Here is a 14023-nt window from a genome sequence, read left to right as displayed (position 1 = left end):
CCACTGTAGGGCTGCACTGAGCACTGTACAGGCCGGAGCACACATCGCTGCCCCTGCCTGTGCCTGCTCCGCTATAGCCTGGCATAGCACATCCAATGTGTTATATCAGGCTTTAGTGGGGAAGGAGCAGGCAGGAGCAGCAATGTGCTGTGTGAGCTCCTGCCTGCGCTCGCTCTGCTCTGCTAAAAGCCTACAATGATGTGGTATGCAAGTCTTTGAGTGGAGCGAGAGCAGGCAGGAGCTCTGTATATCACATTGCTGCTCCTGCCTGCACCTTCTCCACTACAGCCTGATATAGCACATCTATGCCAGGCTTTAGCACAGCAGGCACAGGAAGGGGCAGTGATGTGTGCTCCGGCCTGTACATAACTCACTGCAGCCCTAGTGGAGTCTGTACACCAGTACATCGCTGACATGTCAGCAGTATACAAGTGTACCGATTACAAAGTGCTGTGGGCACCTGAACTTCTAAAGGGAAAAAAAAGTATATTCATTTTATGACATACCGGACCCCTCACAATGAATATACTTACCTGGCTCCCCGCTCCCTGCGCTGCTTCTGGTCCCTGCACCGCTGCTGCTGCTTCTCCTCATGCACGGATGAAAACATCCGTTGTCGGGTGGGAGCAGCCAATGGCAGGCGGGAACGGGGACGACCCTCCATAGCATCGCGGGTGACGCTAGGGAGGCTTGTCCCCGCTTGTCCCCGCCTGTCATTGGTTGTTTCCCCCGACACCGGATGTTTTCATCCGCGCACGGGAAGAAGCAGCAGCGGCCCTGCGGGGACCAGAAGCGGTGTGGAGAGCCAGGTATGTTTATTCATTTGGAGGGGCCGTTGCTAGGGCTTTTCTGTCTTCCCTTTAATGTAAACAGAAGACAGAGGGGCGGTCCTTCATACAGCATGCCTGCATTAGGCTTCAGAGTGAGGAGGTGTTTCTCTCAGTAATCCAATCTGATTGGCTGGCAGGAAGCTGCTGGCTACAGCAAGTGTGTATCTGAAGTGAGGGAAGGCAGTTTTGGCTGCAGAGAACAGGCCGAGGGGCCATCTTGAAAATATCCTCATATTGTAGGGGTTAAAACAGCCATAACTAAGGAAATAACTTAATAAAAACATTGGTATGTGAAGAAACTAAAGATTGCTTTATGCATAATCCTGCAGCAGCAGTAACATGGTAAAATTTATTTCTCATCCGTATCATTGGGGGACACAGGCACACATGGGTATAGCTGTTGCCGCTAGGAGGCAGACACTAAGCACACAAAGTGTGAGCTCCTACTAGGGCTGCACCATATATCGCAAAAGTAATCGAATCGCGATAATCGGCAAATGCGATTTGGCGATTCGGCCGACCCGAAAATGCCGCGATTATATATGAAGGGGCCCCTATTGATAAAAAGTCCTCTGTCCTATTGATAACAGGTCCAGCCTCTGTACTTACTTTCACGATGAATGCACTGCAGCGACGAGCGGGAGCGAGCGAGGCAGCCGGCCGGCGCGTGACTGACGTCACTTAGTCACGCTCCTGCTTCCTGAATTAAGTGGGAGGAGCGTGACAGTGACGTCAGTCACGCGCCGGCCGGCTCGCTCTCTGCCGCTCTCTGCACTGCAGTGCATTCATAGTGAAAGTACAGAGGCTGGCCATTTTATGATAGAGCGGCACCCAGGGATCTAAGTGCACTTACTATTATTCCTGGGCGCCGCTCCGTTCGTCCGCTGTGGCCCCCGGTATTTTCAGCATTCAGAGCAAGGAGGAGGAGACGCCAGTGTGTCTCCTTCTCCCTGACAGCAACGCTGTCCAATCACAGCGCAGAGCTCAGAGCCAGGGAGAAAAAAAACTCCCTGGCTCTGAGCTCTGCGCTGTGATTGGACAGCGCTGCTGTCAGGGAGAACGAGAGACACTGGCATCTCCTCCTCCTTGCTCTGAATGCTGAAAATACCGGGGGCCACAGCGGACGAATGGAGCGGCGCCCAGGAATAATAGTAAGTGCACTTAGATCCCTGGGCGCCGCTCTATGCATCCTGCTACTAAGTTCATATTCTTTGGACCTATGAAAGGTCCTCTTTAATTACATTCATTGGTGGCACAGTGCGCCCCCCCAAAGCCCCCCCCCCCTATTATCACTTGCCACAAGTCCCCCCCCCCCCCCTTCCCCATTGTTATATGGTGGCCACAGGGTCCCATCCCCTTCATTGGTGGCAGTGGCAGATTACACTGCTGGGGCTCAGATCGTTACCATGGCAGCCAGGACACTACTGAAGCCCTGGCTGCCATGTTCAGCTCCCTGCTGCTGTGTGCACAGAGCACAGGGCAGCAGGGAGATGTGTGAGGTCCTATTCACCCTGATAGAGATCTATCAGGGTGAATAGCACAAGGGTGTAAAAAGATCCAGGTTCTAGTCCCTAAGGGAAGAAATGGTTATTAAATAAAAAGTTTAAAAAAACACCAAAATACTAAAAGTTTAATTGGCCCCCTTCCCAGTTTTACATAAAAAATTTACAAACAATAAAGAATAAACATATTACATATCACCACGTCTGAAAAAGTGTGAGCTATTAATATTACAAAATATTTCCGCTTGGTGAAGGCAGTAACAGAAAAAAAAACTCTAAACCACGCAATTCGCCATTTTTAGTCACCTTGTCCCCCAGAAAATGTCCCTGGATGTGAGAGGTATGTGGTGCTGTATTCTCCTATATGTAGACCTGGCTCACTACTGGGACCTGCGTCTCATCTTCTCAAAGTCCTTTGTTTTAAATTATCACTATATTACTATTTTCAATTTGGCGACTAAAAAATGTAATTTCGCTCCTAAATTTTTTAGTTTAGGAGCCAATGGCTCCTGGTCATTTTTTTTTGTCTGGAGCACTGGTTATGTGCGCAGTTTAGGACACATGAAGGGACACACAGGGCCATGAGGGGGACCAGCATAAGATGCTATATGTGTGTCTTATGCTGGCCCCCCTCGTGGCCCCATGTGTCATAGCACACATCCCCTATAACAGTGCCATCCACAGGTCCCCCATAACAGTGCCCTCCACAGGTCCCCCATAACAGTGCCCTCCACAGGTCCCCCATAACAGTGCCCTCCACAGGTCCCCCATAACAGTGCCCTCCACAGATCCCCCACATAACAGCGTCATCCACAGATCCCCCACATAGCAGCGTCATCCACAGATCCCCCACATAACAGCGTCATCCACAGATCCCCCACATAACAGCGTCATCCACAGATCCCCCACATAACAGCGTCATCCACAGACCCACCACATAACAGCGTCATCCACAGATCCCCCACATAACAGCGTCATCCACAGATCCCCCACATAACAGCGTCATCCACAGATCCCCCACATAACAGCGTCATCCACAGATCCCCCACATAACAGCGTCATCCACAGATCCCCCACATAGCAGCGTCATCCACAGATCCCCCACATAGCAGCGTCATCCACAGATCCCCCACATAACAGCGTCATCCACAGATCCCCCACATAACAGCGTCATCCACAGATCCCCCACATAACAGCGTCATCCACAGACCCACCACATAACAGCGTCATCCACAGATCCCCCACATAACAGCGTCATCCACAGATCCCCCACATAACAGCGTCATCCACAGATCCCCCACATAACAGCGTCATCCACAGATCCCCCACATAACAGCGTCATCCACAGATCCCCCACATAACAGCGTCATCTACAGATCCCCCACATAACAGCGTCATCCACAGATCCCCCACATAACAGCGTCATCCACAGATCCCCCACAACACAGCGTCATCCACAGATCCCCCACATAACAGCGCCATCCACAGATCGCCCATAACTATGTCATACCCAGCCGCGTCAGCGGCTCATATGGGAAAATCCAAGCAAATAGACCTCTAGCACAATTCCTTAAAATATTGCATCGCACATCGTTATCGCAATTTTTAGGGCCCTAATCGCAATCGCACAAAATTCCCATATCGTGCAGCCCTAGCTCCTACCCTTCAGCTATACCCTTCCTACAGGGACCAAGCTAAATCGTTTTTTAGCTTAGTGTCTGTAGGAGGCAGACCTCCCTGTGTTGCAGGTCTGCTGTTTTTTGCTTTTTCTTCTTCCTTTTTTCTAGCGGGAGTTTCAGGCAGTCCATAAAACTGCCTGCACTCCCACCCAGGAAATGGGAGACCCGGGGGTCCCTCAAGTTCCCTGCTCCTTCCTGTTCTCCAGAAGCAAAGGAGGACCAAAGGTTCCCACAAAACCTCTGTATCCCACCAGCATTCGGATCACCACAGCCATCCACCGCAAGCCCCCTCTGAAGGTGGTGATCCGGCTGGAGCCAGGGGGGCAGAAGACGCCGGACAGGTGAGTATATATAAAAAAAATAAGAGGAGGAAAGGAATTTGGCCCCAGAGTGTCGTTCCCCCCCCCCCCTTTTTCAGTGCCCTCCCATCCCCAAGTGACCTGGTCCCTAAGAGGCTGGTCCCCTCCAGGAGGTTGCTGCTGGAGGGGGAAGGGGGGTATGCAGGGTGATGGAACAGTCCAGTCACCCTGTAGTGTGTCATGTACTTGCACTGATCTGGGGGCGTCCGTTTTCCAGTGAAGCAGGCAGGGCTCAGTGGCACTTCAGCTACTCCTGCTCTGCGGATGCTTCCTCTGGGTTAGACATTCCCGCTCCCTTATCGGCGCGGCTCATCAGGCAGCGCACACCGCATCCTCCTGCTGCCTCCTCGTGTTAGAAACATCTCCCGTTGGCTCAGGGCCATAGTTGGGGGAAGGGTGCTGAGGTCTGACATAATTTTGGGGGTGGGGCCTGTGCTCCCTGCTCCCGGGCCGGCAGCTGGGCTTCTGGAATTTAAAGAATCTGGCGGGACACTGACCTCCTGGTCTCTCTGCTTGGAGGGACACAGGCTGGGTAAGTTCTGTTTGTCCCTTCTTACAGGGCCTAACCTTCCCCAGCCCAGACCCCAGTTCCTGAAGCAGGCGGTTTCTTTGTTAAGTCATTTTGCATCATTTTGCCTGTGCGTCGTGTCGCGCTAAATTTCCATCCCCTCAGTCAGACTCTCTCTGCTCTGCGTGTGCGGCTCCGCCATCAAGTGGCTCGGCCCCGGACCCGATGGTTCCGGCTGCCCAGCCTATGGTAGAACCGGAATGGGCGCCTTCACTGTCTAGGGTGGTACAGGATGTCTCCAATACCAACAAGGCCATTGTGGAAATATTGGGGCGTTTGTCGGCAAGGTCGTCCTCTGACTGGTCTGACTCTGGGGATCATGGGGCGCATACCCATCGCGGCCGTCCTGCAAAACGGGCCAGAACATCCTCCCCCAAAAGGGTGTCTGTCTGTGTCTCCTATTTCCTTGGCTTCTCCTCCTGCTAGAGAGTCTCACTCCGACGTGTCCTCAGTCCAAGAGGCATGTTCTGAGGGGGGTCAGATAAGGATGTTGTCTTGCCGGAGGGTCAGTCGTCCAAACTGTCCTCCATGGTGGACAATCTTATTATGACGGTTATCGAGACGTTGCAAGTTGAGGATCCCGCACCGTCGTCTGCCAGCTCAGGTTTTTTTCTTTAGAAGGTCCCCAGCCACCAGGAGTTTGATTCCTCTCTTTCCAAGGAGTGGAATTTTCCTGATAGACGTTTTACCTTGCCAAAACGCTTAAACGTTCTTTATCCTTTTCTGGCGGATTTGCCTATAAAATGATCGTCTTTACCTATAGTGGACCCGCCGGTTTTCCGCTTTGCTACACATATTACCTTGCCGATGGCGGATGGGACTTCTTTCTCTGATATCAGAGATGAGAAGCTGGAAGTGTTTGCAAAATCTGCCTTTGAGGTATTGGGCCCAGCGCTGCAGCCGGTATTTGCCTCTACATGGGTGAGCAAGGCTATGGGGCAGTAGACAAGTAATTTACGTCAGGGTCTCGAGTCGGGAGTCCCCGCGGGGGAACTTTCGGATATTGTCCTGCAGCTCTCTCATGCCAGTGCGTATATTTGTGAAGAATCTTTGGACGCGGCCAGGCTTATGGCTCGCTCACTCGTCAGGCATGTTGGTGGCTATTCGCCGTACCCTATGGCTCTCCCGCTGCGTGGCAGATAATGCTTCAAAACGGACCCTGACGGTCCTCCCCTTTACCGGCAGCAGACTGTTTGGAAAGCGCCTGGATGAGATCATTTTGGACGCTACAGGTGGTAAGAGCACGCATTTACCACAGAACGGGGCGGTCTAATAGGTCAAAAAAGCGGAAGCCTTTTTTTTTGCCCTTTTCAGTTTTTCCAGCCCCTTTTCACTTCCAGTTTGTAGCCCTCGCGTTCGGGCCAGGCCACGGCTCCCAGGGTCTTTACAAAGATTCTGGCGGCAGTCATGGCCCTGCTCCATGCCAGGGGGATCGTGGCAATCCCTTACTTAGACGATATCCTGGTGAAGGGCCCGTCATTCCGGGTGAGAGCGGACAGCCTGAGCATAGTTCTGGACAGCCTGGAATGCTTTGGATGGATCCTGAACAGGCAGAAATCTTTATCTTTTTATTATTTAAGTCTATCTATCGCAGAGGTTGACTTATCTGGGCATGGTACTCGACACATTGCAGGCCAAGGTGTTCTTGCCTCCGGACAAGCTGTCCGCTCTCAGTCTTCAGATTCTCCCCTTGTTGCGGCCAGGTCTTGTTCCCATTCGTCACTGCATGCGGGCTCTGGGTCACATGGTCTCTGCCTTCGAACCAGTTCCCTATGCTCAGTTCCATACCAGAACACTTCAGCGAGCCATTCTGTCCAGCTGGGACCGTTGCCCAGCCTCCTTGGATCGGCCCATGCGTCTCCCTGCCCCGGTCCGCCGGGCCCTCAGGTGGTGGTTGGTTTCTTTGATGTTGATGTCGGGCCGCTTGTTCCTTTGTCTTCGTTGGAAGGTGTTAACAACGGACGGAAGCCTCAGGTATAGGGGGGGGGGGGGGGGAAGGTGTTGGAAAAATCTCTGTTCAAGGGGTATGGTCATGCGAGGAACGCTCCCTTCCAATCAATGTTCTGGAGTTGAGGGCAATTCGGCTCACTCTGTGGTATTGGGCCGACCATCTCAGGGTTTTTTTCAGTTTCGGGTTCAATCCGACAACTCCACAGCGGTGGCGTACATCAATCCCCAGGGCGGCACCTGGAGCACGGCAGTCATGGCGGATATGGCGCTGATACTCTGCTGGGCGGAGAAACATTTTCTGGCACTGTCCGGAAGATCAGGGCCGAGCGACTGCCCGTCATTCTCGTGGCCCCTGATTGGTCGCGCCAGCCAGGTGTGGCACGCGTCTCTAGTTGCTCTTCTTGCCGAGGAACCCTGGAGTCTTCCTTTTCGGGAGGACCTCTTGTTGCAGTGGCCCATCTTCCACCCGAATTTAGGGTAGTCTTCCCGAATCTACCATCGGACCTGGTAGTCCTACTTTGGTTGGTGCGAGCGGCATCAGCTGTCTCCCATTCGGTTCTCTTTGCCGTCTTTCCTGCAGTCGGGCATGGACTTTGGGCTGGCTCTCAGCTCCCTCAAAGGGCAGGTTTCGGCTCTCTCCATTCTTTTTCAGCGGAATTTGGCTTCACTTTCAGTGGTTTGGACTTTTCTGCAGGGGGTGGCGCATGCCCCTCCTCCTTTCCGTCCTCCGTTGGATCCTTGGGATCTGAATCTAGTACTCAACACTCTCCAGTCTTCCCAGTTTGAGCTTTTGCAGCAGGTGTCACTTTACTTCCTGTCTTACAAGGTGGCATTTTTGGTGGCAATCACTTCCATCCGTAGGGTGTCGGAAATTTCATGTCAGTCGCCTTTTCTGATCCTCCATCAGGATAAAGTGGTCTTTCACCCTGCCGAAGTTGGTGTCTGCATTCCATCTAAATGAGGAGATTATTCTCCCTTCATTTTGTCCGGACCTGTCTCATCCTCAGGAGCAGTCGCTTCACACCCTGAATTTGGTACGAGCCGTTCGAGTCTATCTGTCCCAGATATCATCTTTCCGGCGGACAGATCCCTTGTTTGTGATTCCAGAGGGGCTAAGACGAGGGCTGGCGGCAGCAAAGTCTTCAATTTTTCGAAGGATTTGTTTGGTCATTGTGGAAGCGTACCGCGTTAATGACCGGGCCCCACCCTTCCGGGTGACTGCTCATTCGGCTTGGGCAGTGGGCGGTGCATAACGGGGCTTCAGCCCTTCAGGTATGCAAGGCGGCTAACGTGTCGTCTTTGCATACTTTTTTCAAAGTTTTATAGAGTGCACACCTTTGCGTCTTCTGGGGCGTAGAGTTTTGCAGACGGCGATTCTCTGATTGACGGGAGGGTTGCTTGTTATACCCACCCTTGGGGACTGCTCTGTAACGTCCCATGGTCAAGCCTGTGTCCCCCAAGGATACGGATGAGAAAGCTAGATTTTTGTACTTACTGTAAAATCGTTTTCTCTTCCGTTCATTGGGGGACTCAGCTCCTACCCATTCTTTTGTTTATGGGCCTTTTCTGGCCTGTGTGGTTCTGGGTTTGTACATAGTGTGGTTTTTGTCTTGCTTCTAAACTGATTTAGCTTAGTCCCTGTAGGAAGTGTATAGCTGAAGGGGAGAAGCTTACACTTTGTGTGCTTAGTGTCCGCCTCCTAGCGGCAACAGCTATCCCCATGGTCAAGCCTGTGTCCCCAATGAACGGCAGAGAAACAGATTTTACGATAAGTACAAAAATCTAGTTTTTTTTAATGAAAACATGACAGTTACACTTTAAGATATGGCTCTTGAAATGCATTGACACAAAATAATTTTTTTGGGTTAATATTGTGCAAAAGTAATAAGAAAACAAAACTTTATATATTTGGTATTGTGGTAATTACACTGACCCATAGAATATAAGTAACTATGCCGCTTATGCAGCACAGTGAACATCATTTATTTTAACTGCAAAAAACAATGGTGTACTATTTATTTTATTTTTTTTTTTTATTACTGGGTCAAAAAAGTTCACTGAAAGGACCGCCCACTGTACTCCAGAATTAATAAATGGCAAGTTATACTGAATGTTTTCTAACAAAACTATCTACACAGCTTCTCCTGCTCTATACCATGCTGCTCACAGGCAGGACTGCTTACAGGTTCCCATAAAAAAAAAAATATCCCACAAAAATCTAATATTTTGCCAGGAAACAGTTTCGTGTTCCAGTTCAGCAACTGCATTGGTTTGCAAAGTGGAAAATAGATTTTTGGTTTTGTTTTGCTTTAAATATATACAGCTAATGAGAATTGATCTGGAAATAAATAGACCTGACTCAGGTTCTTTCTCCTTCCATCTACAGCAGACCAGCTTCCCCGGGGATATGAGTTATGCTATTGCTGGCCTGATCTTCCTGGAGTACAAAGCGAGCACACAGTGGTCAGCCGAACTGCTAGTCATCAATTACCGCGGGCAGCTGAAAAGTTACCTAGTGAGGTGGGTCTGTTACACTGTGATAGTTATTGCTATGCATTGTATTATACTGTTTTTTTTTATTATTTTTGATAACTTGAAAACCTCCGCAGTGGATATAAAGTCGCCCCAGTTAAAATGCCAGGTTGTTGTCATGTAAAAGAAATCTGACCAAGAAGAATGATTTCAGAACTTTTTCCACTTTTAATGTCACCTATAAATGTCGTTCCTTTCTCCTGACTGATACCTTTTCAACAATGAGATCCCTTTGGTGTAAGCTGTTGTAGACTTTTTATATCCACTGTATTTATAGCATGGCTTAGATCTTAGTGATTAGATTGCAGAACTAGATGTTTTCGGTATCGTGGTATCAGATGACGATGTCTTGGGAGTGTTGTAGTGTAGTGGGTTTATTTGAGGGCCTATCCATGTCATATTTCTCAACATTGGCTTCAAAATAAAGGGGCACATTAATTAAGACCGGCGTTTTAGATGCCGGTTTTAATAAAGCCCTAAGATGACGGTTGATCTGCCGACGTTATGAAGAGGCGCAGGGCTCTCTATAACTTGGTCACATCCATCGCCAGTTCTGAATGTAAGACAGCTTCTAGTATCAACTGGCCTGGGCGGGGCAAAGCTCCATTTAAGTGAGCAGAGCTTAGCCCAGCCCACGCTAGTTGATACTAGTCGTGACGTCACTGGGCCAGCGGTAAACAGTGAGAAGGCCGCGACGCTTCTGGAGCGCCGCTGCCTTCTCAAACAGCTGATCGGTGGGGGTCCGGATGTCGGACCCCCGCCGGTCAGATGCTGATGATCTATCCAGAGGATAGATCATCCGTTAAAACAAACTGCAGAACCTCTTTAAATGACCCCCAATGTTTATTCATTGATAAGTAATCTTAGGTCAGGTACCCACTTCATTTGGGAACTATGGGGGAATTTATGAATCCCTGCAATCCAGAATTCTGTATTCAAAGCTTTGCAAAATAGGATTCCGTGGCATTCACTGTTTAGGATAAAAATTTGTTTATATTTTATTAGTTTGGGCATTTTTGGACATGGCGATTCTAATAAAATATATATTTTTTTTGTTAATTTTATTATTTCAGTTCAATTTTATATTATTATTATTTTTATTCTTTTAAAACCTTTTTTCTACTCCCCCCCCCCCCCCCCAGTTATATTAAGTCCCCCTAGGGGACTTGAATGTGTGATCGCATGTCCCATAGACTGCAATGAATTACCACTGCAGCCTATGGGATAGTCACAGACAGGTTTGGTTGCCTCAAATCCTTCATAGGGACCACAGGTACTGAAAGGCTCGCCTGATCGCTGTGCATCGCTCACAATTGACCGCTGCTACGGTGCCTTCTCCACTGTGGAGCTGGTGCCATCTTTAAAGTGCAGACATTTGCCTTACGTGTGCGGCGGACGTCCTGAAGGGGTTAAACTTCTCACTCTCACCCACAAAGTGGTCCACTGTGCTGCACCCCCTACATCTCCTCCATCATCTGTCTACCACCCCACCTTTGTTATCCATTCTATCCAGAATCTGAACCTCGCACTTCCATCTCCGAGGCTTCTCTTGTTCAACAGGTCTCTAAAATGTGCTACCCCAATCAGTAAGGCCTCATGCACACGACCGTTGTGTGTTTTGCGGTCCGCAAAACACGGATGGCGGATCCACGGATTGCGTTCCGCAATTTGCGGAACAGCACGGACAGCCATTATTATAACTGCATATTCTTGTCCGCAAAACGCAGACAAGAATAGGACAGGTTATATTTTTTTTTGCGGACCACGGAATGGAGCAACTGTCCGCATCTTTTGCGGCCCCATTGAAGTGAATGGGTCCACATCCAAGCCATGAAAACTGCGGCTCGGATGCGGACCAAAACAACGGCCGTGTGCATGAGGCCTAATTCCCAGCTTCCATAGTTTCTCAGAACCTGATCCCTTCATCCAACAGTAACCCTCACACGCCCTGTACCTTTCTGGTTGTCCAGGAAAAGATTTTGATGACCTATCCTCAGAATGCATAAAATGTTAGACTACCCCTTTAACGATTGTCTATGGGGATGTTAAATGTGTACATCAGGAGAATTTCCCGACTTCTGCACCAACTTTGGGCACAGATTTACTGTGAACCTAACTGTACGCAATCAATGTATCGTGCTGGATAGGAAGAGTATTGTATGTTATATTATACTTCTATTATATAAAATACATACGTTCTCAAAACCAGTTATTACGTGTGTCCATCAGTCTGTCTGTTCTTCTGATCACAGTGTCGGGGCCAATCACAGCTATCAAGAGAGCCACAGTTACAACTTCGGATGTCATTATTCTCAGGGCATTTCCTCTGTCGTCTACCTCCCTAACCACAGGTAGGTTACTGGGTTGTCTGTGTCCTGTGTGCTGGACTTCACTGGTTTACCTGGACTGGCGGTCGGTTGTATATAATCCTTTCAGTGTACAAAGCAAATGTTCTTCTCGGCCACCTCTCTGCTAAATTTTAGATTAATGCAGCTCTTCATTCTGCCGGATCTGTGCACTGTGTATGTGCCGGCAACTGTGCCTACCTGCCCCCATCTATGTCCCCTGCCATCTGTGCCCCCCTTTCCCCCAGCTCTCATCTGTGCCCCCTTGTGCGGTGCCCCTGCTGTATCTGATGATGGCGGCGGCTCTGTTCCTGAGCCGCCGCCACCATCAGCAGCGAGTGTCAGCTGTATGCTGACTCTCTGCTGTAACCCCTTAGATGCCGGTCTCAGCGGCATCCAAGGGGTTAACAGACGGAGGGGGCTCCCTCTCTCAACCATCGGGCTGCCGCGCTGCGATGGCGGCAACCCCCATGGTTGCCATGGCAACCGGACACCTTGCAAAGGAGTCCAGTGCTGCCATATATCAGTGTAAAACTGATAGTATTATACTTTGCAATGCAAGAGCATTGCAAAGTATAGTACAGCCATCAGCCCCACTGGATCTTCAAGATCCAAGAAGGACTTGATAAAAAAGTGTGAAAATAAAAAAAGTTTAAAAAATAAATAAAAATGTAAATTAAAAATAAAATTAATTGCCTTTTCCTATATCTGCTCATTTATAAGAGCTAAAAAAATTAATAAATAAACTACACATATTAGGTATCACCACCCCCCGTTGGTCATTACGACCAGCTCTATAAATATATCACATGATCCACACTGTCCGATAAACACCATTAAAAAAAAAAAGTGTAAAAAAAAGCCATTTTTGTCACCTTACATCACAAAAAGTGCAATACCAAGCGATCAAAAAGGCGTATGTCCCACAAAATAGTATCAATCAAACTGTCACCTCATCCCAAAAAAATTAGACCCCTACCTAAGACAATCGGTCAAAAAATAAACATGCTATGGCTTTCATACTATGGAGACACTAAAACATAATTTTTTGGGGGGTTTTAAAAAATGCTATTATTGTGTAAATCTTTAATAAATAAGAAAAAGTAGACATATTAGGTATTTCCACATCCGTAACCATTTGCTCTATAAAAATGTCACATGACCTAACCCCTCAGGTGAACGCTGTAAAAATAAATAAATAAAAACTGTGCCAAAACAACCAATTTTTTGGTCACCTTGCCCCATAAAGTGTAATAATGAATGATCAAAAAATTACCGGCATATGTACCCAAAAATGGTACCAATAAAAATGTCAACTCTTTCTGCAGAAAACGAGCCCCTGCACAAGACGATCGGCAGAAAAATAAAAAAAATAGGGTGTTCAGAAAATGGAGACACAAAACATAATTCTTTTTTCAAAAATGCTTTATTATGTAAAACTGAAACAAACAAACAAAGAAAGTAGACATATTTGATATCATTGCATCCATAACAACCTGCTCTATACAAATAGCACATAATCTTACCGGTCAGATGAATGTTGAAAAAAATAAAAACGGTGCCAAAACGGACATTTTTTGGTTACCTTGCCTCACAAAAAACGTAATATAGAGCAATTAAAAATCATATGTACCCCAAAATAGTACCAATTAAACTGGCACTTTATCCCCTAGTTTCCAAAATGGGGTCACTTTTTGGGAGTTTCTACTGTAAGGGTGCATCAGGGGGGCTTCAAATGGGACATGGCATCTAAAAACCAGTCCAGCAAAATCTGCCTTCCAAAAACCATATGGCGTTCCTTTCCTTCTGCGCCCGGCCGTGTGCCTTTACATCAGTTTACGACCACATGTGGGGTGTTTCTGTAAACCGCAGAATCAGGGTAATAAATATTGAGTTTTGTTTGGCTGTTAACCCTCGATGCGTTAAAGAAAAAATGGATTAAAATGGAAAATCTGCCAAAAAAGTAAAATTTAGAAATGTCATCTCAATTTTTTTTTAAATCTTGTGGAACACCTAAAGGGTTAAAAAATTAGTAAAATCAGTTTTGAGTAACCTGAGGGGTGTAGTTTCTACAATGGGGTCATTTATGGGGGTATCCACTATGTAGGCCCCACAAAGTGACTTCAGACCTGAACTGGTCCTTTTAATAGTGGGTTTTGGAAATTTTCCTAAAATTTTTAAGAATCGCTTCTAAAATTCTAAGCCTTCTAATGTCCTAAAAAAATTAAATGACATTTACAAAATGATGCCAACATAAA

The 14023-nt window shown here is 47.9% G+C and overlaps 1 protein-coding gene across 1 annotated transcript in view; it reads left to right on the top strand.

Annotated features, from left to right (window-relative positions):
* The window catches only part of NBAS (NBAS subunit of NRZ tethering complex), a 708772-nt gene that overhangs the window by 24202 nt on the left and 670547 nt on the right, over window positions 1–14023 (top strand). Inside the window, exons 8-9 of the mRNA XM_040427340.1 lie at window positions 9275–9408; window positions 11673–11771. Of these exons, the coding sequence (XP_040283274.1) occupies window positions 9275–9408; window positions 11673–11771 (233 nt within the window). The remainder of the gene's footprint in view (window positions 1–9274; window positions 9409–11672; window positions 11772–14023) is intronic.

Source organism: Bufo bufo, chromosome 4 (assembly GCF_905171765.1).
Source record: "Bufo bufo chromosome 4, aBufBuf1.1, whole genome shotgun sequence".
Classification (NCBI taxonomy): domain Eukaryota; kingdom Metazoa; phylum Chordata; class Amphibia; order Anura; family Bufonidae; genus Bufo; species Bufo bufo.
The sequence above is the reverse complement of the archived record's forward strand: the minus strand, read 5'-3'. Positions and strand labels throughout refer to the sequence as shown.